Here is a 25,172-nt window from a genome sequence, read left to right as displayed (position 1 = left end):
CTTATTAAAGAATTATGTCAGAAAATACTTTGCAATAATACTTTTGTTCAAGCTGGTTTGGAGAAAGAATATCATCTCCACAAGCAGACCTATAATTAGATGGCAGATTAGCCTGTCGCTGTTGAGGTCAGTGACAAATTTGTTATCTTTAAATAGTAAATAATATGCCCAGGATGTACAAGATAGTGAATACAGTTCCTACCCTGTGGAGTTTCCTCCCTTGTGCGATTAAAAAAAAAGGCAGGGGGAGGGGGTAGAAAGAAAAGAGGGGTAGACCTGCCCTACATTACCAATGCTGTTCACAATTGCTTCCTTTTGACCAGTTTTTTTTTTTGGTCAGTTCTGCTAAAGGGCAACAGACTTGATGAAAAATACAAGAGACAATGAATCATTGGAAAATGCGTTTATTTCACTGTTTACCTATCTTCTTTTATAAATGTTGTAAGAGATCACTTTTTGCTGCATGTGGACAGCATATTAAACACCAGTAGCTGTTTATTTACAAATAAAACCTTGAAATTTTGGAACACAGAATTTTCTATGCTCCTTGTTACCTTCCATCCTCAAGCTGCCTAGAATAATTGAACACAACTGCAGAGAGGACTGCACGATTACTCTGAGCAGACTTAATGTCCAGTTTTTCAGTTCTGAGAAATCCTGTAGTGATCAATGCATAGCTACAGCTGGTTGAAGGGGACCAAATCCATTGAAGAGGTGATTTGGTTCCATTTTACCAGCTTTAGCAAAGCATTGGAGTGTGCAGGAAGATTATAATTCAGTAACATGTTTTTAAGTAAATGAACAGTTCACAAAGAACATGTAGCTTTCTTCTGTGTTACGTGTTTTGTTTCTAGTCAGTGCAAATTTAAATTCCTTCACTAATTTGGAGACGGCAAAATTGAAAGCTGTGTACCAGAAAGGCCTGTACAGTATCTGGATTTGTTCCTTCCTCGAGTATTTCCTTGAGGCTCTTTGGATGAGTCTCAAATCAAATTATAATTACAGTTTTAACTTTTTTTTCTGTCTGCAATAATGAAATTCTAGAGTAGTGACCAGGAACCGGTCTTACAGTTTGTACTCATGTAGAGCTCCCTTGCCTCTGTATGTTAAACTTCACTGGGGAAGAAGGTTTCGGTTTCCCCCCCCGGCACCCTCCTCCCCACTCACTTTCTGGCAGGTTCCCTTTTGCAGCTGCTTTAATGGTGTAGTTGGTTAGCACAAGTATAAATGTCAAGTGCTTTCAATTCCATTACTATATCTCTGGTTAGTATTAACTTTTTAGGAATGATTATATAACATAGCAGGATAAATACTTTTTTTTTTACCTTGATCATATATGTAAAAGCATTTAGTGCTAGAAAAATACAGCTCTTAAAGAATTATCTGGGGTTGCATCTGAGTTCTTATAAATTAAGAACCTTAATACGTTTGTGCGTGCTCACGTAGCTCTTGTTCTGTGCCGAATTCTTTTTGAGCTTTGACTGCAGTGGGAAGTAGGGGGCAACCTTCATTCAAGCCATTCACTAGTAATGAGTATGTCAAGTATAGTCTACATCTGTTTGTTGCATAGTCTGATGTTGGTGAGAAGATTTATGTAAATATATTCCCAACACCATGTATCCTAATAGAAACATAGCAGGTGTGTCGCTTGGACTTAAGCATTGAAGATGGCTATAAAATTAGTTTCTATTTTTACCAGTTATACAGGAACTGTTTTACAGATACAGCTGCTCAAGTGCGCTTTTGGATGGCAATAGAGTTTCATGTACTGGCCATATCGGGACAAAAAACGGCCGTGGAAAAAAAAGCCGTGTAGCATTTGATAATGTCAGCATCTGTTATCCCTGTCACTCACACAGTTGAAATGTTTGAGTTACAACTGTGTCAGCAGATGCCCAAAGTTCAGCGTGTGCTCAGTTAAAACTGAACAGCTGATCTAAGTGATGGATGTGACATTTTAGAGTGACTGGATATGTATTCTTAGAGATATGCTAACATGAACTAGCAGGAAGCAATGTCAACGTATAATTTTAACTTCTGTATCACTCTGAACTGTCATTTTGTTTCGGAATAGCATTGCAATGTTATACAAAGGAGACACGAAAGAGCACAACATGATGAATTGTAACCAAAAACCTTTCAAAATAAATTTAAGCTGTTAAAAACTTGGTCTGGTGATATAGTGGAAGCCACATCAATTGGTGGTGGGGACAGGAACTCTTCATGAAAAGAAGTAAATGCTTAGCAATTAACCCCTGTGTAAAACTGTTGGTAATACCAAATTGCTTCTGTGATCATGATCAAGTTCAATAGCATTGCTCCATTTAAAAAAGCTACTACAACTTGATTTGTTTCCCCACTATAAGCCAGGTTTTAATTTAGATGTTAGGATACTGTAGTCTTCATGCCAAAATATCTGCTCATAAGAGAAATAGCTTTAAAACAAATATTAAGATTTTACTTAAGAAAGTGATTCTGGTAAGATAATGTTTATTCTTATATATATGTTATTCTGTGGTTTCAGGTAATAAAAATATCAGGCTATGTATAGCATTAGCTAATTGAGAATTATGTGAGTATTTAAAAATAAGATTCTCCATCTAAAACTGGTGCATTGTCTTTTTTTTTTTTTTCTCCCAAACATTTTAGTAAGCACACGGGTACAGTTAGAATCTTTAATCTGGGCCAAATGTGCCTACTTATGGACATATCCTATTTAATAACTGCTTTTAGAAGGCTGCTGTCATGAATAGGAATGGCTGGATTGATGAGCCAGGAAGTCTTTCGTCATATTTTTCCTTGTTCCTGAATTTGATGTTGACTGTCTTTACTTAGGGACAGTGTGCACTGGTATATTTTAGTTAATACTGCTTTTAGAAATTGAAACTGTTGCAGGACTATTTCTCATGTAGTTCTTAAAATTTTCTGAATGCTACAAATTCATATTTTCGTGGCCAATTTTCTTAAATTTGGATTTTAAATAGATTCAGCTTATTTGAAAATAGTATTTAAGATAACTTACCTTCTAGGTTGTAGTTGTCATTTGTGTTTTCATTTAGGAGTCTGTCAATAGCTTTAATCCGCTGACTAGCAACTGTGGCCTAGAAATCTCTGTGTTGTCGCTTTCTGTGCATAAACCTGACACTGCACTTTGTATCGAAGAGCTCAGTGAGCATAATAAGTGCTGATATGGAGAAAATTCTAACTTAAGTCTCACGTTAAATTACAGAAGTTATCATACTTGATTATTTGGGCTATCCTTTTCTTTAAATCACAGCCTTAATTTCTTAGTTGTTTATACTTGTAGTTGCAGCCTGTAGATTAAGTATTCTATGGTAGATGTAAATTTAAATATTAACATCTGAAGTACACAGAGCTGGCTGTGATTAATAGAACAATGGCTTGTTTTTAATGAGATAAGTTTTGATAGTCAGGCTTTTAAGATTAGTTTAGGATCTATTAAGTGAGGAGTGCTGGTAATGATAAATTGTGCAGCTCTGCTGCAATCTTAATTGGTGTGTTTTAAGGGTTCATTTCCAGCCTTGTTTTGAATTCTTTGTTTACCACTAATGTTCTGCTTATCAGTTGTTAACAGTTCTTCCTACCCGCTTTTATAGTCACTTAATTTAATGTTTTGTGATTTGTTACAAGCAAGTATGAGTTATTTTGGCAATACCAGCTGACCCTTAGCAAGTTAATTTGTCACATGAATGTCATTCAAACAAGAGGGAAACCTGTTTCTTCCAACAGCTGTTTAGTTTCCTCTTACTGGTTGTTCCATGCCTGCCAAAAATACATACTTCTTTACATTCCATAGCATTGTATGTTCATATGGGTACATAAAGAAGTATGTACTCTGAGCAGGTACACATAAAGTTGCTCGACTACCTTCCAGATGAACCTGCAAAGTATTTTGCTGCTTTCTCTTGCTGTCATTTGGTAAAACTCAGACTGACAGCTCTTTGGAAGAACAATGTTATGATTAACTGATGTTAGAAAATAAACTTGCTAACTGAACTTTGTGATGCAATTTACCTGCACAGTGGCTTAAAGCCGGTTATAGTTCATTGTTCTGGCATGGCAGGGACATTAGAAGTGCTTTTCCAGACTTTTGCAGCCTCTTGCTGTTCGTTCTGAGTGACCACGTTTGAGTGGAGAGCTGAATCATTGGTAGATTTGCAGCATGTTTTCTTGGAATTAGTAGTTGTATTCCACTGTAAAAACTTCAGCTTCCTCCGAGGTCTTCTAGCAGATTTCCATGCTGGTGTGCAGCTTGCATCTAGCATCCTGAAGGGAAGCATAGACTTGTCTAATATAGCAGTTATAAACTTATTTTCCTGCCCTCCCCGATCCCACTTCCATGCTTTTTGCATCCCATCTGGTATTCTGCAAACTGTTTACAGCTTTATACTTATTTATGCTGTAGTTAAGAGGGTTTTAAAAAAAAAAAAAAAAAAGTAATAACAGCACATGCCACTGGTGATCCTGCTTATCGTAAAGGTGATGACATTGAATTAAGAAAACAACCTCTAACTGCTGTGACAGGATTTGGATTGTTAGGCCGAAGGTCACATGTGAAAGCTAATACCTATTCAACAGTTCTGCAAGCAGCTTTTCTTGTTTTGTAAAATTGGCACTCACCTGCTTCAGTCAAAATCCTGTCCACACTTGAAATATTTATGACAACTAAAAAAAAACCCACCAAAAAATCCCCAAGCCCTCAAAGAGACAAACTCCAAGTTCAACCCCGTTTTTTAGACTCTGTGCACCGTGGTTTGGAAGGGTAGTTAAATATTTGATGTGCAGTGCGGGTTTGACTTCTAAGGGGCTGTCAGATATAGCTTATGGTTGCTTAATTTGCATTTCAGGAGTTGATTTGGGTTACAGTAGAGAGTAAGCTTTGTCTTTACAGCATTAGAAGGTAAATTTGAAATAAGCTTAACAATTAGTAAACGTAACAGTCGTAAGGAAAGCCGAGAGCAGAGGAAGGAAGAATTTCTGCAGCTCATGACAAAAACCTAGTGCAGCTGATAGAGAGCAAATCAGAGTGTAGCAGTAGCTAGCACAGTACTACAAGGAGAAACAGCAATGCAGCATTAGAATCACAGCAGTCACATTCTAGTTTTTAAGTAGGTTGTTTTCATGTACATCTTAGATAAAGCACCTTGAAAATTTTGCTTAGATCTACTTGAGAACTCAGCGTTGCACTACCACACTGTTTATTAGCTTTTCTTTTTAAAGTTGCTTTTTTTTTTTTTAGTTGTGCGTAGGAAGATAAGAATATATTTCACTGAAATGAACAATCAGTTACTTGCATTGCAATTTTTGAGTTTATCTTCTTTAAACAGAATTCTACCTACCAAGCAAGTTGGGTTTTTTTTGCTATGAAATTTGGACTAATGTTGTTTTCTTTCAACCTGCGCTTTACACTACAAATGCTTTGTACTTTAACACACTCAAAATTAAGCTGTTCCCAGAGTGGAGGGATTAATATAACAATAAAAAAAAAAACATTCTAGTAAATAAGTTACACATGCAGAAAGTCATAGGCATCCTTTAAACGTGCAGAATAATGCAGGTCTCTTGATGTTCTATTACCTGTAAGCTTAGTATCATGCAGCATTTGCAGTTGGAAGAGAGGTAATGACCTAGAGACACATCAGCAGCAGCCATCTCATCCTGAGTGCTCGCTCACTCTATTCGCTGAATCAGCTCTTCATTACATGGGAGGGGGAGGCAAGGGGGGGCGAATGTCGGTGCATACAGTACCTCACCACCTTAAATAGATAAAACTTAAAAAGGGAAAAAATAAAATAGAATAAAAAGCATAAAGACTGGTGCCTAATGGTCACCTGCTGCCTTTCTTGGAATGCTAAAATATGGATGATGTTGTATAGAAATTATACCTTGTGTCTGCTGGACTGAGAGTTAAAGACTCCAAGGATAGATGCTAGGAAGCCAAGGGAAGGTGAACTTAGCCCACTGTCAGATGAAAATAATCACAGGCAAAAAGAAAAATAAAAACCCAACAAAAAAACCAAAAACCAAGCCCCCAAAAGTTGGAGTCGCTTCCAAAAAAAAAAAAAAGCACAAAAAAAAAAAAAGCGCGATCGTCTCCCCCCTCCCCCGGCAAATATTGGTTTCTTCTAGTTCCTTAGATATTGCACTGCATCTTTTCTTGCTTGAGGTTATGTTTCCAGGCTTAACTGTAGGCAGGTCTGTGTTGAAGCTACTTTCCATCTTCAGAGGTCAAGTCTGCTGGCGAGGTCAGGGCTCCTGCACGCACACTACAGAAGACACTAACCGTATTTCCCACTCAGAGGGCACGAGCAAAACTGTTACGGCTTTATAGGCGGCTAAGCATTTGAAACATGCACTCCCAGGCAAACGGGCTCTCTTGTGCCTCTCTCTTCCCTGACCATATTTAGTCAACCATTGCAAAAAATAGTCTCTCAGCTGTCGATTGTCGATCCGGCCGCGGCGGGAGCCGCTATCCGGCTCTCTGCCTATTGATTGTGCAGCCTGCACTTCCACTGCGCTCAGCCATTTGTCCCCAGGTTTTTTTAGCACTGCCAAATAAAGCGCTCTCTCTCGTGTTTCCAGTTAGATTTCCCAGGTTTTCACTGAGCTTGCGCTGCTACTAGTAAACCCCGATGAGGTTGTCACTATACTTAGAAACATAAGGGGGGGGAGGAGAGAGAGAGGATAAAAAAAAAAAAAAAAAAAAGGCAGCCCTGCTAGTAGCAAGGCAAGGACTTCACGCAGATATAGAACAATAAATATCCTGCGCTGCCACGGCAGGTTGTGTAACCTGGTTTCTTGATCAGTGCAAAATGCCATGGGGAACAACATGCTGTTTAACCTGGGGTCTAAGCGGCCTTGTTTTAAGTTTTCAACTGCAAATCATACTGTTATTTTATAAATAAGAAGTTGGTTTTGGTTTGTGGCCCCACATTTCTATATTCAAATCAAGCTAGAAATTATTTGAAAAACAAATACCTTTGCTTTAATTAGTAAATTCGTATCATTCCATACAATTATGCTTAATAATTCCATAGTATTTTGTTTACAATGCTTAGCTATAAAATTGCTTTCAAAAAATAAATGCACTCGTAAATTAGGTGCTACTGTTCTTTGAAAAAACCTAAAGTGTCTTAGAAGAAATAAATAAAAAAGAAATCAAGTGAACATCTCAGTCCATTAATCAGACTTTCATATGCACAAAATTGGCCTATAACAAGACCAGTAAATACACATCCAAAATATGAAATGGGGGATTTTCATAATCATAGGGAGCGTATGCATTGTTTTCTTCAGAAAAGGATAAAGCTACTGAAATTTAGCCATTTAAATAGAACACTCAGGAACCCAAATATTTGATGACTTTCTCTATATTTTTCAAACAAAATTCTTTATGTTGCTCAGGAGCAAGAAGAGTGAAAAAGCAGAGAAAAATCTCTCAATTTAAAATTAAACTTATCAAATGAAAATGTCACCTCAGTGAATACTGGTGTAATTACTAGTTACTAATATATTAAAGTTTATTACTGTAGGGTGGGGTGTGAATTGCAAAGTCCTGAATGGACCACTATCTTGGACTTACACTTTCCTTGCTGCTTCTTTTTGTGTTGACTTTGTCCTGTGCTTGGTAGCTGCTTACCCCGTAACTTCTGTTGCAGTATAGCTTTCTGGTAAAGGTCACACTTTTTTGTTTCTCTTTCTTCAATTTCATAATCATATGCTGAAGACAAAATTGTTGTGTAAGATCTAGGCTAGTACAGAAGATGTCTTTGTGAATTCCATGTAAATTTATGTGCCTCGTTGTTTCTTAAGTTTCACATATATTGAAATCGATTTTTCCAATACCAAGAGATACTTGAAAATCTGAGAGACAAAAAGAAGGCAACAGCCTGTCTACTTAAACTTGTGCCAACTGAGCCACCAGTCAGATACGAAATATTAATCTCTAATTTCAGGATACAGCGTGCTCAGTAATACCAGTCTAGGGTATTAATCTGTTCTTTGTTACTCGTTCCTGAGGGATACTTCCTTCTTTGTTTTTCCAGCGTAACTCCCTGTGCTGCACAGCGAGTGTGGTGTGAGCCAGATCAGGGAACTGATTTGGCCTGAAGTTGTGGGCTGACGTGCACTTAAGTTCATATCGTTGCCAAAAATAGCACTGTCCTGCTCCTGTGTTACTTCTTGCACTATGTTGGTACAAATATTTCTTTGGCTTCACAGTGAGCAGGCTCAGAGTACTATTCTGTATGAGAAATAATCCAACAAAAAGGGGTGACCTTTAAGGTGCTGTGTTGGGACCACTTTTTGGTGTGGTTTTTTTTTTTTTTTTTGAGCAGAGGTGGTAGTCAGAGGACAAGAAAGGGATTAGTAAAAGGTAGTCTCACTTCTATTGTGTTGCAAAATGCATGTCAGAGTACACAGCCTTAAAAGAAAACTTTGCAATGGAAACTGTCTTTAAATCTGATCTGTTTCCTCAACTGTTTGAGGCCATACAGGAAACAGGTGAACACATTTAGCTGAGCCAGGGGTGGACATAAGCAGACAAGAGGTTGTGTGTGTGTTTTGGGGGGGAATACTTCAAGCCAGGATTGCTGTAAAATATCTTCTTTGTCACACTGAGACAGTGGAAAGCTGACCCGAGGGAGGAGAATGGTGGGAGAGTAGAGCAACTTGTAGTAGAAAGTGCACTAAATCATTACAACCCCTAGAGATATGATTCCTGATAAGTTTATGCTGACCTAAGACTTTGCTTCTGGAAAGGGCAGTCTGCCCTCCCTGCAGCTCTTAACTTCATCATCTCCTTATGCCTATTGCTTCCAGTGATCGTGAAGTTGCAGGGAAAGTTGCATTATCTCATTGATCTGTCTGAAAGCAAACTTGCCAAATCAAGAATCGGGCAGGTTGCTTCACTTGCTAGACAGTGATGTGTCTCTCTACGGAGCCAACATAAAGCAGGAATTGAAGTGCAGAGAAAAGTGGGATTGTGTCTTTCAGTAGCCATTTAAGTTAAATTTACTTATGCTGATTGTGAAGTAGCCTCTCTGTTTTATTTTTTTTATGCCTAAGTATCTCTTCTTTAGAAAAAAAACAACCCCAAAAGGTGAAACAAACAAAACCACCCCACCACCATCCCACAAAGCCCCAACCTTCGCCGCTTAAATCATTCTGCAGTCGAATTGCAGTTGGTAGCAGAGAATCTTCTCTAGTTTTTCTTTATATATATATTTTTTTAAACAGGGTGGAAGGATGCCTTTGCAGTTAAGAATGCTAAATCCGTAATCTTTTCCATATAGCAAGGTGCTAGTTTCATCTTGCTGCAAGTACTTTTTATCTTGTAGATTTTTCAAATAAGTACATTATTGTATGTGGCATTCTCAGGTAATGCTGATGAGCATCTGTAAAAATTCTATGAGTAAAATACTGCATAAGGAAAGAGATTTTATATATTGGTTGATAATTATATGTTAAAACTTTTGGTCATAACAATGATGTTGGGTTTTTTTGTATGTCTAACATTGGTAACTGGTGTTTGAAACAACTGCTCTGTGTCTGAAAATGAATTAGCGTATTGTTCAGATCTGTGATGCATTTTATGTTGCAAATATAAAACTCATGCTGTTGAGTTTTCATTCTGCTGCTATTTATAATTTTAATACATCATATATATGTTAAATTGTGGTTCCAGACTCTAAAAACCTGAATAATAAAAAAAAAAAATTATGTGGCAAGGTCAAATTAAAGGTGATTCAGCAGTATTTGCTGTTATTCTTCTACATCTCAAATTAAATGCAATACAATATAAATGAGTGTTCCTTCTACCAAATAACTTCTAACTAATAGAGCCTGGACTGTTGTTTTATGGGGATGAATTATGGTGGGCTTTATAACTCGCTGTAACCCCAACAGCTGGGCCTGTGAAAGCAACAGATACCTTGATCTCAACCCCCTGTAAACACATTTGCTTTCTCGTTACATTTTTCACTGAGCAGGTGTTTAGCTCGTATGAAAGAAGAAATAGTTTCCTCACCTCTTTCAAAGCTTTACAACTTCCTCAAAAACTTTCACTGAAGTTTTTCTTTTGTTGTCCCATCTAGAAATTTTCAAAACTTGCAAAAAGATCATCCAACTGAAAAGGGCCCAAAATTTTTATCAACTTGCTGCTAATCTGAAAATACTGCAGACCAGCAAATGCCAAAGCTTACCTGTTACAATTTTTTTTATTAGTAACAATCTTTAAATACCATAACAATGACACAATTTCAGTGTTTTCATAAGGCTTTTCAGCACTTTATCAATAATCTTTGAAGCTACTCAATTAGCTATGTAACCTGTACACTTGAATACACTGAAGATGACAGCCTGAAGAGTTTTCATGAGCTGATTTCAAGTTTTAATATATACAAGATAAAAGCAAGTGTTGTAGTCCTTAAAATGGAGCAGTACAACCTGGCTTCTTTAGTACTTTGTATGGAAAAGTGAATCAAGAATTACTGTGTAATTGGCATGTGACATTAATTCATTAATATGACTGTTCCAGTGACTACTGTTCTGAATGGTAGCCACTTAGCTAAGCTGTCAAAATTTTGACAGCAGCTCTAGAAAATCCTGCAAAATAGAACAGCTTGTAGGAAGGAAAGCTGCAGTGTGAAGGAACAGGATCTTATGCGCGGAAACAAACTACCTCGCAGCTAATGAGAAGGGGGATGCAGCCACTGAACATCTTAAAAGAATTTGCCATTTGTAGCATATTAATATCTTGCAGATTTTTAAGGTGTCATGTCCATAAAACTGTCCTTCCATCCTGTTGTCCAGTAATTTAGCACAGTCTGGAAGAGAGAGAGATGTGGTCTCTAGCTTGTGTAGCCAGAAACAACTGAGGAGTAGTTACTGTCCCTCTGATGCTTCACTATGAAAAGTAAGATAGAGATCTATTACACCTAGAAGCTGTTTGTTTGTTTTGTTGGTCCTTCTGGTAGGATCAATGCATTTTAAAAGCATCCAAAAATGTACAAAAATCTTCCTGGTATTTGACGTCAAACTAAATGGAAAAAGGTTTGAAAGAGTTCTGGTAAGGCTACACTCTTGCAAGTATTAGGATGAGTGAATTTTTTCATAGCGTACAAAGTATTAAGTCAGTTAATACAGTTCTGATGTTGCAAACTAGAGACACATTTGTATCTTAGATTTGAAAATACGTAATTTAATTACAAAATAAAGTATGTTTATCAATGCAACTAATATTTGTGTATTTTGCCACATTTCATAAAGCTTTCGTAACCTGTGTTATACTAAATTATATCATTAATTTTGGAAACCCCTGCATAAATCAGTCTCTCCAAGAATTGATGTTGGTGGCTTGTTTTTTGGTGTGGGTTTGGTTTGTTGGTTTTTTCCAAATATTCTAGTCTTTCTTCCTAGCACGTGACAAAGCTGTAGAAGGCGTTATGAATAGGAGCTGAGCAATGGTTCACAATGAGCAATGTACAATCTGTTAAGTGGTGTTGTCTTATTTTGCTGTAAGTAATTTGGACTGTGAGGAAGTGAGAAGCTTACTCCTGCCAGGAAAACAAAAAATTCAAAGAGGTTGAGAATGATTTCTTATTTATTTGCTTACCTCAAGGAAGCTGGGATTCTGATGGAGTCTGAAAAGAGTGAGATAAACCACAGGCTGCAAAATGCATTTGGTTCCTGGCCAGCTGCTGGTGTTCGTTCTGCGGAGGATGAGCCTCTAGAGCAGCCTGGTGTGGACGCTCCATGCAGCAGTTGGTCATGGGTCTCCTGTGTGAAGTGGTCCTGTGGCCTGCAGATACAGTTGCTTAGTTGTGGTTCCTTCAAACACTGAATCTGAGGAAAAAGGTGACTGTTATCCTGCAACTGCCAAGTATAATAACCATGCGTTAAGTGTGAAAGTGAGGATTTATGTTGCATACTCAGTCCAGTAGCAGGAGAACATGAGGAGACGCTTAAGAAGTCCGAGTCTGTTAGGATAGTGTCCAGGCAGTGTGTAGGAAGGAGTGCACGTTCTTACTGGTAGGGTAGTCTACCTCATGGCCTCTTAGCTGTGCTTTTCAGGAGGGGTCATTGGAGCGAGCTATCCCCAGAGTGACAACTTTTCGTTTGTGTGTTTTGTTTTTTTAACAGGAAACTCATTGGCTTACTCTAAAAGAGAGCTTAGGAGTGAATAGCAGTGTGGATGTTCAAGGTAACAGACTGGAATGAATTAGGAGCTCAGTTATTACTTTGCAGTGCAGTGAGCTTATTGTTGAGAATATTTTTAATTAAAAACTGAGAAACTTACTTTGTGAGGATATTTCTGAGGCTTATTGAGATCTCACATTTTGAGTATCGGGTGGCTAATGAAGAGCTATTTAATTCAATTGTAGCCTTGCAAGGAGGTCTGTGACTGAGTGGTTCCACTTGCATTAGTTTGTATTTACTTGGATTTTAAATGTTGAATTTTGTGAAGAAGCTCTCTTTCTCTTTTAAGTAGCATGTTGCTTCAGTGGTAGGGAAAGATTAGATGATAAAAGAGGTTTCCTGGCACAAGATTATAGCAGTTCCTGGTTTTCTTTTTATCTCTGAGGAACTGCCATAAGGGAGCTGCATGTGATGCTTATAAAGCTAAGACAATAAGGGAATTAAGTTTGGTTACTTACCTATTCCAAAAACTAAGTGGAGACACATGAGCTTGAGAAAAGTGGATTTCTGAGTGAATACAAGACTGACCAATTTGTTTGTTTTGTGTTGTGTTATTAATACCCTTAACATTGCAGTCTTTGGACTTCAGGGCTTTTAGTCTGCTTTAATACTCTAATAATTGGGTTGCTCTTCACCACCCTTGAATTTGAGGTGTAAGATAATAAATCCCCTTCCTTTGGTAGGCATCTTGGCAAGCACATACAGAAGTGGGGTGGAGTACTAGGCATTGCTGTGATACAGTGTCTCTGTACACAGCCACTATCTGTTATGAAAATACCTGTATTCCGCTAATACTTGCTTTACTGCTTAAGCATTTATTTTTGTCTGTGCCTAAGAGTCTTAGTCCAGTTTTACTCGGAAATTGAAAGTCTCAACTGTTAACAGCCAATAGCATCAGTTTATAAAGTGATGATTTTAAAGAAATCTAATGTAGTGGAACTTCCTTATTAAATAATTAAATAAAGAATGCTGTCAGGATTTTCAGTGGGAACAACTTTTGTCATTTATGCTTCAGAATTTGTGTGAATACTTTTTAAAGGTAATTTTTATTGCTAGATAACATTTCCTCTGAAAAAAATACAATTCCCACACTGTTTTGGGTATTGTATGGCTTGTTTGTGTGCTTTAATTAGAAGGAACTGAACATGAAATTATTATGTTTGGAATTGCTGGTATAGCTCTTCACCCACTTTCTCTTTGAAAAAATGCTAATGTTATTTTAGCTGCTACTACTGTGTAGTTCTGAGAATTAATTATTGTTTCACTATCATCCTGTTGTCATTCAACAAATACGTTATATGTGCGTTATGCCCTCTCTGTGTATTTATTTCAGTGCAATGCGTGTGTTGTTGTCCAAGTTACCACGACCATGGATTGTTGACGAGAAAAAAGATGATGGTTACACTGCCTTGCATCTGGCAGCTCTCAATAATCATGTGGAAGTGGCTGAACTTTTGGTGCATCAGGTAGGGCACTTTTCTCGGAAGGATTTAAATGTCACACTTCAGTTAACCATCTGATGTGAAAATAGTTGGGTTGTTGGTGCCTGCAGTCGCAATGCAGAAGTGATGGAGCAGGGAAGGACATGTGGTGAGTTCTAAAGGTCAGACTTGCCGTTGAGATCATTACAATGGCCTAATGGTGCAGAGGGACTGAAAAATTTGATACCTAGTTTGTTTCAACAGATCATCATCTGTACCTTGAATAATCAAAGTATTTAATAACTTCTCTCAAATCTGGAGACTAGGAATCATATTCAGGGTCGTATTCAGTGCCCTAATTGTCTGCCTTGCCTACAGATGAATTGCTGGGATGATAGTGTTCTAATGCTTTGAATGTCTTTCAGGGTAATGCTAACCTGGATATCCAGAACGTTAACCAGCAAACTGCTCTGCACCTTGCCGTTGAACGACAGCATACACAAATTGTTAGGGTAAGTATCTTATTTGCAATAAGCCATATGGTTAATAGTACTTGACTCAAGCTGGTAGAGGCTGACATAGGTACTTCATGAACATTTTAAAAATGATTTAACATTATGTAGCCATTGAATATTTGTATGATTAATTTTGATAAATTCAGAAACCTGCCAACTTTCACAGAAGGTGATATGAAGGCAATATAAAGGACGTTTCAGGAATGCTCAGTTTCTGTACATGTACATTATGGTTTCCCCTATGTGGCTGCCAATTCCAGCATCTGCCCTTGTTGAGTAGGGGAGAATATATTCTTCTGTTACTTGTCTGAGTCTTGTAGTCCTGTAATGGGACCTTCAGATAGCATTTTTGATGCCCTCTTGCTCATAGGTTTGCAAGTTGTAGGTAAGTGAAACATCTTTTCATGAGTTTAACTGCCTTTCAGTCTTCTGACTGTGCAATTTTCCCTGGTTTTAGCTTGGGAGAGCTTTAAGCAGTAACAGAAGCACCTTATTAGTGAAAGTAATGCTGTTTCTGTTCTTGTTTTGCTTGCGTGGTTGCTTAATGAAACTTTGTTACTGGCACAGTTTGCCCATTCTGGCCTGTGTGCACTGTCCATATGGGACCTCTGTGACTTAGTGTTTGGATTGCTAGTGTGGGCTGTTGAGGCTCCGACCAAGTACCCACTGCTGTAGATGTTCCTTGTGAGTGAATACATCAACCTGCCCTTGGCCCTCTGTGTAAATGTTTTTAGTTTATCTTTGTAGACTGAGAGTCATATTAAAACCTGTCTCTTACTCAGGCTTACAGAGAATTGTCCCCCCTATGCAGACCTATATCTGCGGTTCTGTTTGGTGTTATTTTGCCGTAAGGTTTCTCCATCTCCAAGGGCTGATGGATATGATCCCATTACAGTGAAACATGTGATATGGCCCTATATCTGGAACTGCTTGCTACCAAAAGAATGGTTTCCTAGAGTCAGTGTCACTTGCATCCTGCAAGCTATTTGGCAGCTATATTTGGTGAGCTCTTGTGCACTTCTGGAACCGACACGGTACCTGGGAATACAATACGAATGTAGCAGATGAGCAGAAGGTAGGCACGTAAAAGAACTAGTATGTGTATTGGACTGACATGCTTACATCTGAGAATGCTTAAGTGAATGACCCTGTAGAGTATCCATACTTCAGTGTTGGATTAACTTTGAGAAGTCCTAAAATAACTCATGCAGCCGTGCAAAGAACATGTTGGCTCCGTATTTCAAAATTAATTCCTATTGGGTACCTTCCAGGGCTGGGTTGTACCCTCAGGCATCTCTGGAATAGTGGTCAAAGGTAGCAGGGTTCTTTTAAAAGCCCTGCTGCAGTGACAAAGGGTAGTGGTTTGCACTTTTTTTTTAAAAAAAAAACAAACTTCTGCAAAAGCTTTGAATTTCCATGGTAGTGAAGGCTTCCATGTTGCTCTGAAAAGAGTTCTTTTATAGATTTATTCCCGCCCCCCCCCCGCCCCCGGAGAAACTCTTAAGCACTAAATAGCTAGTGGCAAACACAAGATACAAATAGGAGAAAGAAAAAATTGGGACAGAGTAAGTCCATTTAGAGAGTGTAAAAAGTTGGTGGGAGACTGTTGCTACTACTAGCTAGTTTTCTTGGTTTCACTTGTGGAAGAAAAGGTTGGGGAAAATGGTAACCTGCAGTCAATTACAGGGAAATATTTCCTTGAAAACTAAGTCCTGAATTCCTTTTAAACTATTTTCCTTTTAGCCTTTTCTGGAGCCTTGAGATTCTTTGGTTCTGAGAGGCTGAGATCCTTGCAAGCGTGCAGGCTCTGAAGTGGGAGATCCCCCTTCATGTATCCCTGTTTCTAGGCTATGCCTTTTGTCTCTGCTGCTAATCCAAATTTTGCAGAGTAGCAAAAGCTCAAAACTAAAGTTAAAACCTCAGCTGCTACCTACAGGTTTCTGAATAGCAAGAGTGGCAGGGTTTAGTTTTTAGGGGCAATTGTTATTTGTCAGCATGTGCTGATTTGTTTTAACAATGTATTTAAGAAATTTCTGGTGTATTGAATTATGGGGGGGAGGGGGGCTGTATGCAAAGGCGATGTGAACAGGAGGGCCTGTGCAGCCTTGTGCTTGCTTTCATGTCATGTGGCCTGGAAAACGTGTGTCTAAAATTAGCCCTAAAGATGAGTCTTACAGTTCGTTACTTTCCAAAGTGTTCTGAGATGGTATTTAATAGTGTCATTGGTTTTTATGTCTTCTGATGAATAAGGGTAAACCTAAGTACATGCTTAACTACTTTGCTAATGGGAGGATACTGTAAATTGAGTTGTAAAGTTTAGCATGGTGTGGAAGTGGTGATTTTTTAGGTCATTGAAACCTAACAGTAAAGAACATATATGTATCTCTAAAGTATTGCCCACTTGTTCTGTTTCTGATAAATTGCTGTAATATGTAGATTATCTTGTAAGAATTAAAGGTTTTGGACAGTAGAAAGAGTCCTGTAAAATAGCATCTCTTGTAGAGCTCCTTAAGAGCATTAGTCTCCTACTGAAATAAGCTTGATATTTGAAAGAGATAAATGCTTCAATTGAGGGCTGAGCTCCAAGTATGTGAATTGTAGCAAGACAAAAAAAAAATAACTCTTTTGAACCCGCTAAAGCATCCTAAATGATATTTTCCTGAAGCTTGTTTTTAAAAGGAATAAAGAGCTTTTTTTGAGTTTTAAATTGTGTTCTCTCTCTTTTCAGCTCTTAGTCCGTGCAGGTGCTAAGCTGGATATTCAGGATAAAGATGGGGATACTCCCCTGCATGAAGCCCTGAGACACCACACCCTGTCACAGCTCCGTCAACTCCAAGACATGCAAGATGTGGGCAAGGTAGATACTGCTTGGGAGCCATCAAAGAACACAGTAAATAAAATGCTTTTATTTATTCCTTTTTTTTGCCTGTACGTTTGTCTCTTTATTTGTCTAGTTCTGTACTGTTGAACTGGTTTTTGGCAGCATAAGTTTACGTAGATATTTTGCATTAACTGCAGCGTAGGCAGAAGTCACACTGTTATATGGGACTTTTCACATGTAGTCATTATCTTTGTTAAAGAAAAATAGGGCTATTTAGTTCAAAATGTTTCTACAAATCTATCTTCCATAGTGAACATGTATGGCTGCCAAAAGAATCCAAAGTAGCCTTTTAAGAAAGAGTAATAAACAGTAGTACAGTACAGAATAAGACTAAAATTGTTTTCAGTGATTCAGCGTCTTGCATGTCTTCATAGCTTCAGTTGTTTAGCTGCTTCTATAACCATTGGAAAATTCATTGTGTTAGAACAAGGCATTCTTACTCTTCATATTTTTATCCTTATGTATCTTTCTGACAGAGTTAATTTCAGAAATTTTGCTGTAGTAAAGAAATAGTAAAGAAACTCCAGGTAATAAAGGTCAAAATATTCTATTGAAAAATAAATGCTCAGACCCAAAAAGCTGTGCGAACCCCATGTGCAAAGATGAAGCTTATAGTTTTGCAGATAGGCAAAGGAGAAATAAAATTCTGGAGTGATTTGGACTGAGAAAAACAAACAGCGTTTTTTTCTTTAAACTTTAAAGATGCACAACATAACAGTGGGTTAGATTTGCTGAATCATTAGTTACCAGTGTCGTAATATTTTTTCTAATTTTAGGTGTGGGTGATAAGTTTTTTGCATTTCGTTCAAAATAAACCCCACCAACTTTATTAAAAAGCTTTTGTTCAAAACAAATGCTTTTCAGACTGGTTACTTAATCTCACTGAAATACACTGGAATAAGCTTTGAAAAGAGATTTAAAATATGACTGGGCTATGTGAGAAAAGGCTTGTGTCCTCTTAAGTGAGAGGAGGAAAGTGATTATGACTCGGTTGTTTCCATGATCTGAAATGGACTCTGTGAGAGGTGTGCATGTGTTGTGTGCATGTATTTAATTGTGAAACGAATGAATGGGAGATAAATACTTTTTCTCTGATTCAACATTTCATAAATAGGTTTTTCTGTTGCCCATCTTATTAGTGGCATTCACAGTGAAACCACAGTTGTTAAGATTTTTTTAACACAAGAAGTGGGTTTTTTTTTTTCTACCGCCTTTTTAAATTTTAGTTTTGGGGGATTTTATGTTTCAAAGAATTAAGTTTTTCTTCTAGTTTCGTTTGAGGTGTATTCTTGGTTAAAAAAAATCAAAAAATTGCACTTTTGATTTATTTCTATTAAAACAATAATTTAAAAAAGGATGGTGGGGAAGATGCCACAACAGACAAACAAACAGAAAAATCCCTGCATGATTGTATCTCCTAAAAATGTGATTGTATCACCTAAAAATATTCTAATGTTTTAAAAAAAAAAAAATCACAAGCAACCAGTACCTCCTATATTAGCCTAATCAAACTATTGGTCAATTTTTTGCACTTCGTTTAGCTGCAGAGAAAATTTTTGTCTAACAAATTTGGGAGGTTTAAGTGGTGTGGAGAAGATAATGTGCCTTCAGAGGCACAAGGTGAAAACTTGCTTATTTTAATTTTATATGGCAGCAGCAAGATGTGGCTGAAATGTAAAAGATGGAGTAAAGCCTGGCTAAAATATACCTGAGAACTCTTTAAGATGATCAGCAGATCAGACTATCTTGGAAATGTTGTTTTGAGGACAATAGTGAGAACAATACTTGTATCTATGTACCCTTATTTAAATAAAGGTAATGTAAAAATGCTATAAACCAAATTTTACCAGTAAACAGTTTTAATAGGAAGCCACCTTTGGCCCAAAATTGTATATCAAAAGAAGGCAGGACCTGTGCTGCTAAAATATGTGTGGGTATCACAGAATCGTAGGGTTGGAAGGGACCTCTGGAGATCATCTAGTCCAACCCCCCTGCCAGAGCAGGGTCACCTAGAGCAGGTTGCACAGGAACGGGTCCAGGTGGGTTTTGAATGTCTCCTGAGATGGAGACTCCACCACCGCTCTGGGCAGCCTGTGCCAGTGCTCTGCCACCCTCAAAGTAAAGAAGTTCCTCCTCATGTTTAGGTGGAACTTCCTATGCTCAAGTTTGTGCCCGTTACCTCTTGTCCTGTCGCTGGGCACCACTGAAAAGAGCCTGGCCCCATCCTCCTGACACCCACCCTTTAAGTATTTATAAGCATTGATAAGGTCCCCCCTCAGTTGTCTTTTTTCCAGACTGAAAAGACCCAAATCCCTCAGCCTTTCCTCATAAGAGAGGTGTTCGAGTCCCCTAATCATCTTGGTAGCCCTTTGCTGCACCCTCTCCAGCAGTTCCCTGTCCTTCTTGAACTGGGGAGCCCAGAACTGGACACAGTACTCCAGATGCAGCCTCACCAAGGCGGAGTAGAGGGGGAGGATGACCTCCCTCGACCTGCTGGCCACACTCTTCTTGATGCACCCCAGGATGCCATTGGCCTTTTTGGCCACAAGGGCACATTGCTGGCTCATGGTCATCCTGTTGTCCACCAGGACTCCCAGGTCTCTTTCAGCTGAGCTGCTCTCCAGCAGGTCAGCCCCCAACCTGTACTGGTGCATGGGGTTATTCCTCCCCAGGTGCAGCACCCTACACTTGCCCTTGTTGAATTTCATAAGGTTCTTCTCTGCCCAAATCTCCAACCTGTCTAGGTCTCTCTGTATGGCGGCACAGCCTTCCGGTGTGTCAGACACACACCCCCCCCCCCCAGCTTTGTGTCATCAGCAAACTTGCTGAGGGTGCACTCTATCCCCTCATCCAGGTCACTGATGAATATATTGAAGAGGACTGTACCCAGTACTGAACCCTGGGGAACACCACTTGTCACTGACCTCCAACTAGACTCTGTGCCCCTAATCACAACCCTCTGAGCTCTGTCTTTCAACCAGTTATCTATCCACCTTACTGTCCATTCATCTAACCCACTCTTCCTAAGCTTCCGTATGAGGATGCTGTGGGAGACCGTGTCGAACGCCTTGCTTAAGTCAAGGTAGACCACATCTACCACCCTCCCCTCATCTATCCATCCAGTCATGCCATCATAGAAGGCTATCAGATTAGTCAGACATCATTTCCCCTTGCTGAATCCATGTTGAGTACTTCTGATAGCTTTCTTTCCCTCCACATGCCTTGAGATGACACCTAGAATGAGCTGTTCCATCATCTTTCCAGGGATGGAGGTGAGGCTGACTGGCCTCTAGTTTCCCGGCTCTTCCTTTTTGCCCTTTTTGAAGACTGGAGTGACACTGGCTTTCCTCCAGTCCTCAGGCACCTCGCCTGTTCTCAAGGACCTTTCGAAGATGATGGACAGCAGCCTGGCAATGACTTCCGCCAGCTCCCTCAGCACTCTTGAGTGTATCCCATCGGGGCCCGTGGAATTGTGGGTGTCTAATTGATCTCTCACTTGATCCTCCTCAACCAAGGGGAAGTCTTCCTCTTTCCCTATTACTTTCTTCAAAGTCTGGGACTCCGGAGGGCTGGGCCAGATAAAGGTATCTGGACCTTTAAATCTATCCGAGGATGCATTCGTAATTTGTCTTGTGTAGAATTGCAAATAAAGGTGATGGATAATAGAAGATAAACAGGATTAATAATTTAGTCTGGGAAACAGTAAGGCTTTCTTTTGGTGAATACGATGACAAGTTAAACTGATGGAATCTGTATTTTTTTTTTATTGATTTTTATTAATTCCTTTAAAGATTGGGAAAATAAGTCAGATTTCCTTAGTCTATGTGATAGCAAAGCTGATGCGTAAATCTTTAGTATTTTAGAGCTCACTTTTTGCTTGGCTAAATTTTGACTGACTTTGGGCTGCTGTCCTGAAGATACCAACCTGCTGAGCACTGTAGGGTGCATCTTGGTAGTATAGTATTTCAACAAATAATGTTTGTTTTTTTTCCAGTTGAATAAACTGAAAAAGAACAAAAATTTCACTTGCAGGATTTTAGGTGTGTTTTTATATTTGATAAAGTTGGTTGGACAGCAGCTTCACTGAAATTTTACCATTTATTACTTTTTGCTTTGAACACAGCTTAAAATATGAAACAAACTTTTTACAGATATTGTGAATTTACTTCATAAGTGGAATTATATGGAATGAGTTGTTTAGCATTAATTATTTATTTTTTTTTTTAGTAGTTCCTTCTGAATGTCAGCATTAAGCTGTTGCCATAACTAAACCAATTTTTGTCAGGTTTCTTCAGCTGTTTTTTAATAGACTATTTAAAATGCATGCAGTGAACAATCTCTGTATAGTACACAAAGCCCTACACATTTTAGGTATTGATCTGAAAAATGTTTGTGTGTTCAAGTGCTATGAGCGGTGAACCCCGTTTCTTGAAATATGAAGTTTTTCATCCAGCACGTTGTGGGGAGGAGGAGAATTTTTCTGAAATACAGTCCCCACCACCTCAAAAAAAAGTCATTTCAGTTGCTTTATTACAGATGCAGTGTTCCTTGGTCTAAGGTGCTTTTTATTCTAAATGAATGTATTATTCCCCAAACCCTTAAAGTACTTCTAAGATTCAAAATTATGCCACTGCCTAAATCCTAACTTAAACTAAAGTAACTCTAATGGTAGTCAGGTTAGGTGTTTACAGTTTCAATGATAGCTCAGTAGTTATAATTACTTAGATAATATTTATACTGTTTGTGTGGATTGCACAGACTCTTCTCCCTCGCAGGTGAATTGGCTGGGGCTGGCTTGTGTTGATGCATCTCAGGGCTGCCACCTTCCAGAGGAGGCTTGCTGCAGCCTTACTAGACACATAATGTTTTTTTTTCTTTGTATGGGTTTGGTTTTGTTTTGGTTGTTTGGTTTTTTTTTTTTTCATTCTTTGTCCCTGAAATGTTGCAGACTACCAGAGAAGCGTCACGGGAGGCAATATTGCCTTGGTGTTTTTAAAGCGTATGGCACACAGAGGCATTTTAGGACTCAAGGTTTTCTTGAAGAATGTTGATGACTGTTCCTGGTGGAGGAGCCAGTCTCGGCGTAGTGTTATATCCACACCAAGTGAATCAAGCGATCTGTGTTTGATTTGTCTCTTGGAGACACAATAGCTGTTCCGTTCAGGAGCAGCTTAGAGCCCATAAGGTGTAAGTGTGGATGGTAAGAGAACTCTTGTCCCAGCAAATAAGAAAGGACTGCAGCAAATTATTTGATTGTAGGCATGCCTTCAAAAAATGTCTACTCTGCCAGCCTTGGAGCAAATCAGCTTTCAATGGGTGTCTTGCTACCTTGGATGGATTACTGGTATGGTCCAAGGTACCTGGACTGAAGCTAGATAAAATCTCTGCTTCGCTTCAGCCAACGCTGTAATTGTGGTGCAGAAAAATGGTCTGAATTTATAAAAAAAAAAAAAACCCCACGTTCTGTGATCTGATCACCATGAAACAATTTCTATAACTTCCTGGGTTTTGTGGTATGAAGTCTTTCAAGCTGTACTGTTCTTGATCATAAGGAAGAATGCGGGACTGTGAGTATCTGTGAATTCATGAGGTGACCTTCAAGAGCCTCGTAGCACTTCAGTAATACTTACTGATATAAGAACTCCTAACTAGAAAAAAAATATATAAACTGAGGTTTTAAAAAATTGCTTCCCTAGGAAACTGGGCGGCTGCATGATGGGAAGGATAATCTTGTAGTTATCAAGACAGAGTAAATACTTCTAATACATACTTCACATGCTGCAAGACATGGACACAAACCAAGCCTTTTTCTTCACAAGTCACCTCTGGGGGATGGGGGAAATAACTAGAGGGGTTTTGAAAACTGTTTTCTTCATAGTTCAGACTTCAAGATATGCAGCCTTTAGGGCTGCAGTGACAGATTTATTTCTGTACGCTGTTGTGTCTGAAATAGTACATTTAGTTCTTTAAATACAAAATGGTTGTTAATCCGGCCAAAATTACTTAATTTTTAGGGGTGATACTTGACACCCAGCTTTTGGAAGACCAGCTGCAGGGATAGATTGTACAAACTGAAAGCGATTGATTAACTTAGATCAATTAATGGGAAAGAGGTGCAAACAAAGTCCTGCCTCGGTTCTAGTGTCGAAGCCTTTATAATTCTGGAATTCAGCACTTAAAACTCCTTGAATTGGAGCTGTGCCAAAGCTGTTCCTTTGAATATATTCTAGTGTAGTTTGCTGAGGGATTCTTAATGGTCCCAGCAGTTCCATGTTATATGTGGTCTGCATTATACTTACTCATTTTATCTGATCAAGCTTTAATACAAAAAGATGTTGAAAACGGGCCCAGAATGCTTCAGAGTAGGTGAATCCTCTCCTTGCTGAGCAATGGTAGGGAGCCTTCTCTTCATTTTTCTAGCTGGCCTTGTGAATCATGCTTAATAGGTACACTAATACAGAAATACAGTAATAGTTGTAAAAGGGCAAAGGAGCATGACATGATTAGGACAGGACACGTATGTGAATGTAAATCCCTCCAGGCTGAGAAGGCAACTAAAATCAAGTCTTTCTGGGGCAGGTGCTTTATTCACTAGACTAAAAGTAAGCATGCATTCATTTCTCTGCCCAACTATATTTTCAGTCCAAGTGTGGTGGTGGTAGCGCAATTCAGTATACCTTGAGTGTATATACTCCGCAATTTCAGTACACCTTGAGTGTGTTCTGAATATACCCACTGGGACTTTACCCTTTACAGTGCTTATATAGAAGGGCAGACACTTCACAAGTGAGTATAGGTATGCAGGAGATTGAATCCTTCAATAGCTGAGCTATTCTTTGCTGAATTCAAGTTCCTTAAAGGAGAGTTGAGTATAGCTGACTCAAAATTAAGCAACCATATGATTGTTTTGATTTTAGTTCTAGAAATGCTTTCTTGGTCTTACGGATTTATGTGTATGTGCATGTGTGCGTGTCAAGTAGTTTTCCTTTAGTTTTCCTTTAGCGCTTGTCAAGACTGTTTAGAGAGTCTCTCAAGTTGCTTATGTATTTGTTTTCTTTCAGTTAATAATGGGACTTGGCACTCAGGGAGCAGAGAAGAAGAGTGCAGCATCTATTGCCTGCTTCCTGGCAGCCAACGGAGCTGACCTCAGCATTCGTAATAAGAAGGGTCAGTCTCCTCTCGATCTCTGCCCTGATCCTAGTCTCTGCAAAGCATTGGCTAAATGTCACAAAGAAAAAGTCAGGTTTGTATAGTCATAAAATACGCAGTTTCCACATCTCTGCTTTCTACAGATTAACTGATGTATTTAAAACACTGTGCCTTTATTAGCAATTGTGTTAAAACATACAAGCTTTTTCTCGACTTTCAATTAATTCTTTACTTTCTGTAGTACACTGAATGCTATTTACAAATGCATTAGTTGAAACTTGCGCAAGTCTCACGGGACTTTCATACATGTTAAATATGGGAGGAGAATGGGAAGGTGGCAACATGCAGGTGGAGTTTGGTAGAACTTCAAACCATCCCAGCAAAGAGAGGGGTGGAAGTCGCTGAAAGAATAACTAAGCATTGCGACAGGTTGCCCAGGGAGGTTGTCAAATCTCTTTCCATGCAAATTTTGAAGACTGGAGTGGACGAAGTGCAGATAACCTGGTGTGAATTCAGTGTTGACGCTGCTTTGAGCAGGTCACCTCCTGAGTACCTGTCAACCTGAATGACTGTATGATTCTGTAAAAAGAGAAGGAGGGATTATGTCTGATGTCTCAGAAGCACTTCTCTAGGAATTATGAATTCAGTGAAGTGTCACGTTATCAAGTGCATGCAGTATGAGAAGTTCCAGCGTGCTACTTGTCCTAATTGCGCTCCTGCCTTTGGTTTACGTGATTCTCATCCTTAATTCCTGTATGGAAGTCAAAAATGTACTTTCAAAATGTTATGAGGAGAGACTGTTGATGCGGCCCTGGTGTGTAAGGTGATTATTTTCTGCAGAGTTTTTTTGTTCGTGTGTCCATCTGTCTTGGCCTCATTGCTGTGGCTGTTCTTTCTCGCCACCTTTTATGGGCTTGTGCAGGCTGTAGGGATGAGCCGGTTAGGTTCAACGTGCGCTCCCTCTGCTGGGTGAGCAGCAGCATCGGA

The 25,172-nt window shown here is 38.9% G+C and overlaps 1 protein-coding gene and 1 long non-coding RNA gene across 8 annotated transcripts in view; one reads left to right on the top strand and one right to left on the bottom strand.

Annotated features, from left to right (window-relative positions):
- Positions 1-25,172, top strand: part of MIB1 (MIB E3 ubiquitin protein ligase 1) — an 84,821-nt gene that overhangs the window by 42,983 nt on the left and 16,666 nt on the right. For 4 of the 6 annotated variants that reach the window (XM_054193401.1, XM_054193400.1, XM_054193405.1 and 1 more), the window contains 4 exons: positions 13,553-13,685; positions 14,066-14,152; positions 16,884-17,045; positions 24,098-24,279. In XM_054193401.1, coding sequence (XP_054049376.1) covers positions 13,553-13,685; positions 14,066-14,152; positions 16,884-17,045; positions 24,098-24,279 — 564 coding nt within the window. Of the gene's footprint in view, positions 1-13,552; positions 13,686-14,065; positions 14,153-16,883; positions 17,046-24,097; positions 24,280-24,817; positions 25,009-25,172 lie in introns of all 6 variants that reach the window. The other 2 variants (XR_008465124.1, XM_054193403.1) reach the window with 2 other exon arrangements.
- LOC128906319 (uncharacterized) lies at positions 389-6,484 on the bottom strand. 2 transcript variants are annotated; one of them, XR_008465126.1, is made up of 3 exons: positions 5,907-6,478; positions 5,599-5,792; positions 389-4,287 (listed from the first exon to the last, which is right to left on the bottom strand). It is a non-coding gene; the product is annotated as an uncharacterized LOC128906319 (long non-coding RNA). The 2 variants fall into 2 exon arrangements; XR_008465125.1 differs by having other exon boundaries at positions 5,599-6,484.

This window comes from Rissa tridactyla, chromosome 2, assembly GCF_028500815.1.
Source record: "Rissa tridactyla isolate bRisTri1 chromosome 2, bRisTri1.patW.cur.20221130, whole genome shotgun sequence".
Classification (NCBI taxonomy): Eukaryota; Metazoa; Chordata; class Aves; order Charadriiformes; family Laridae; genus Rissa; species Rissa tridactyla.
Note: the sequence above shows the minus strand (reverse complement) of the source record. Positions and strands in the feature narration are given on the sequence as shown.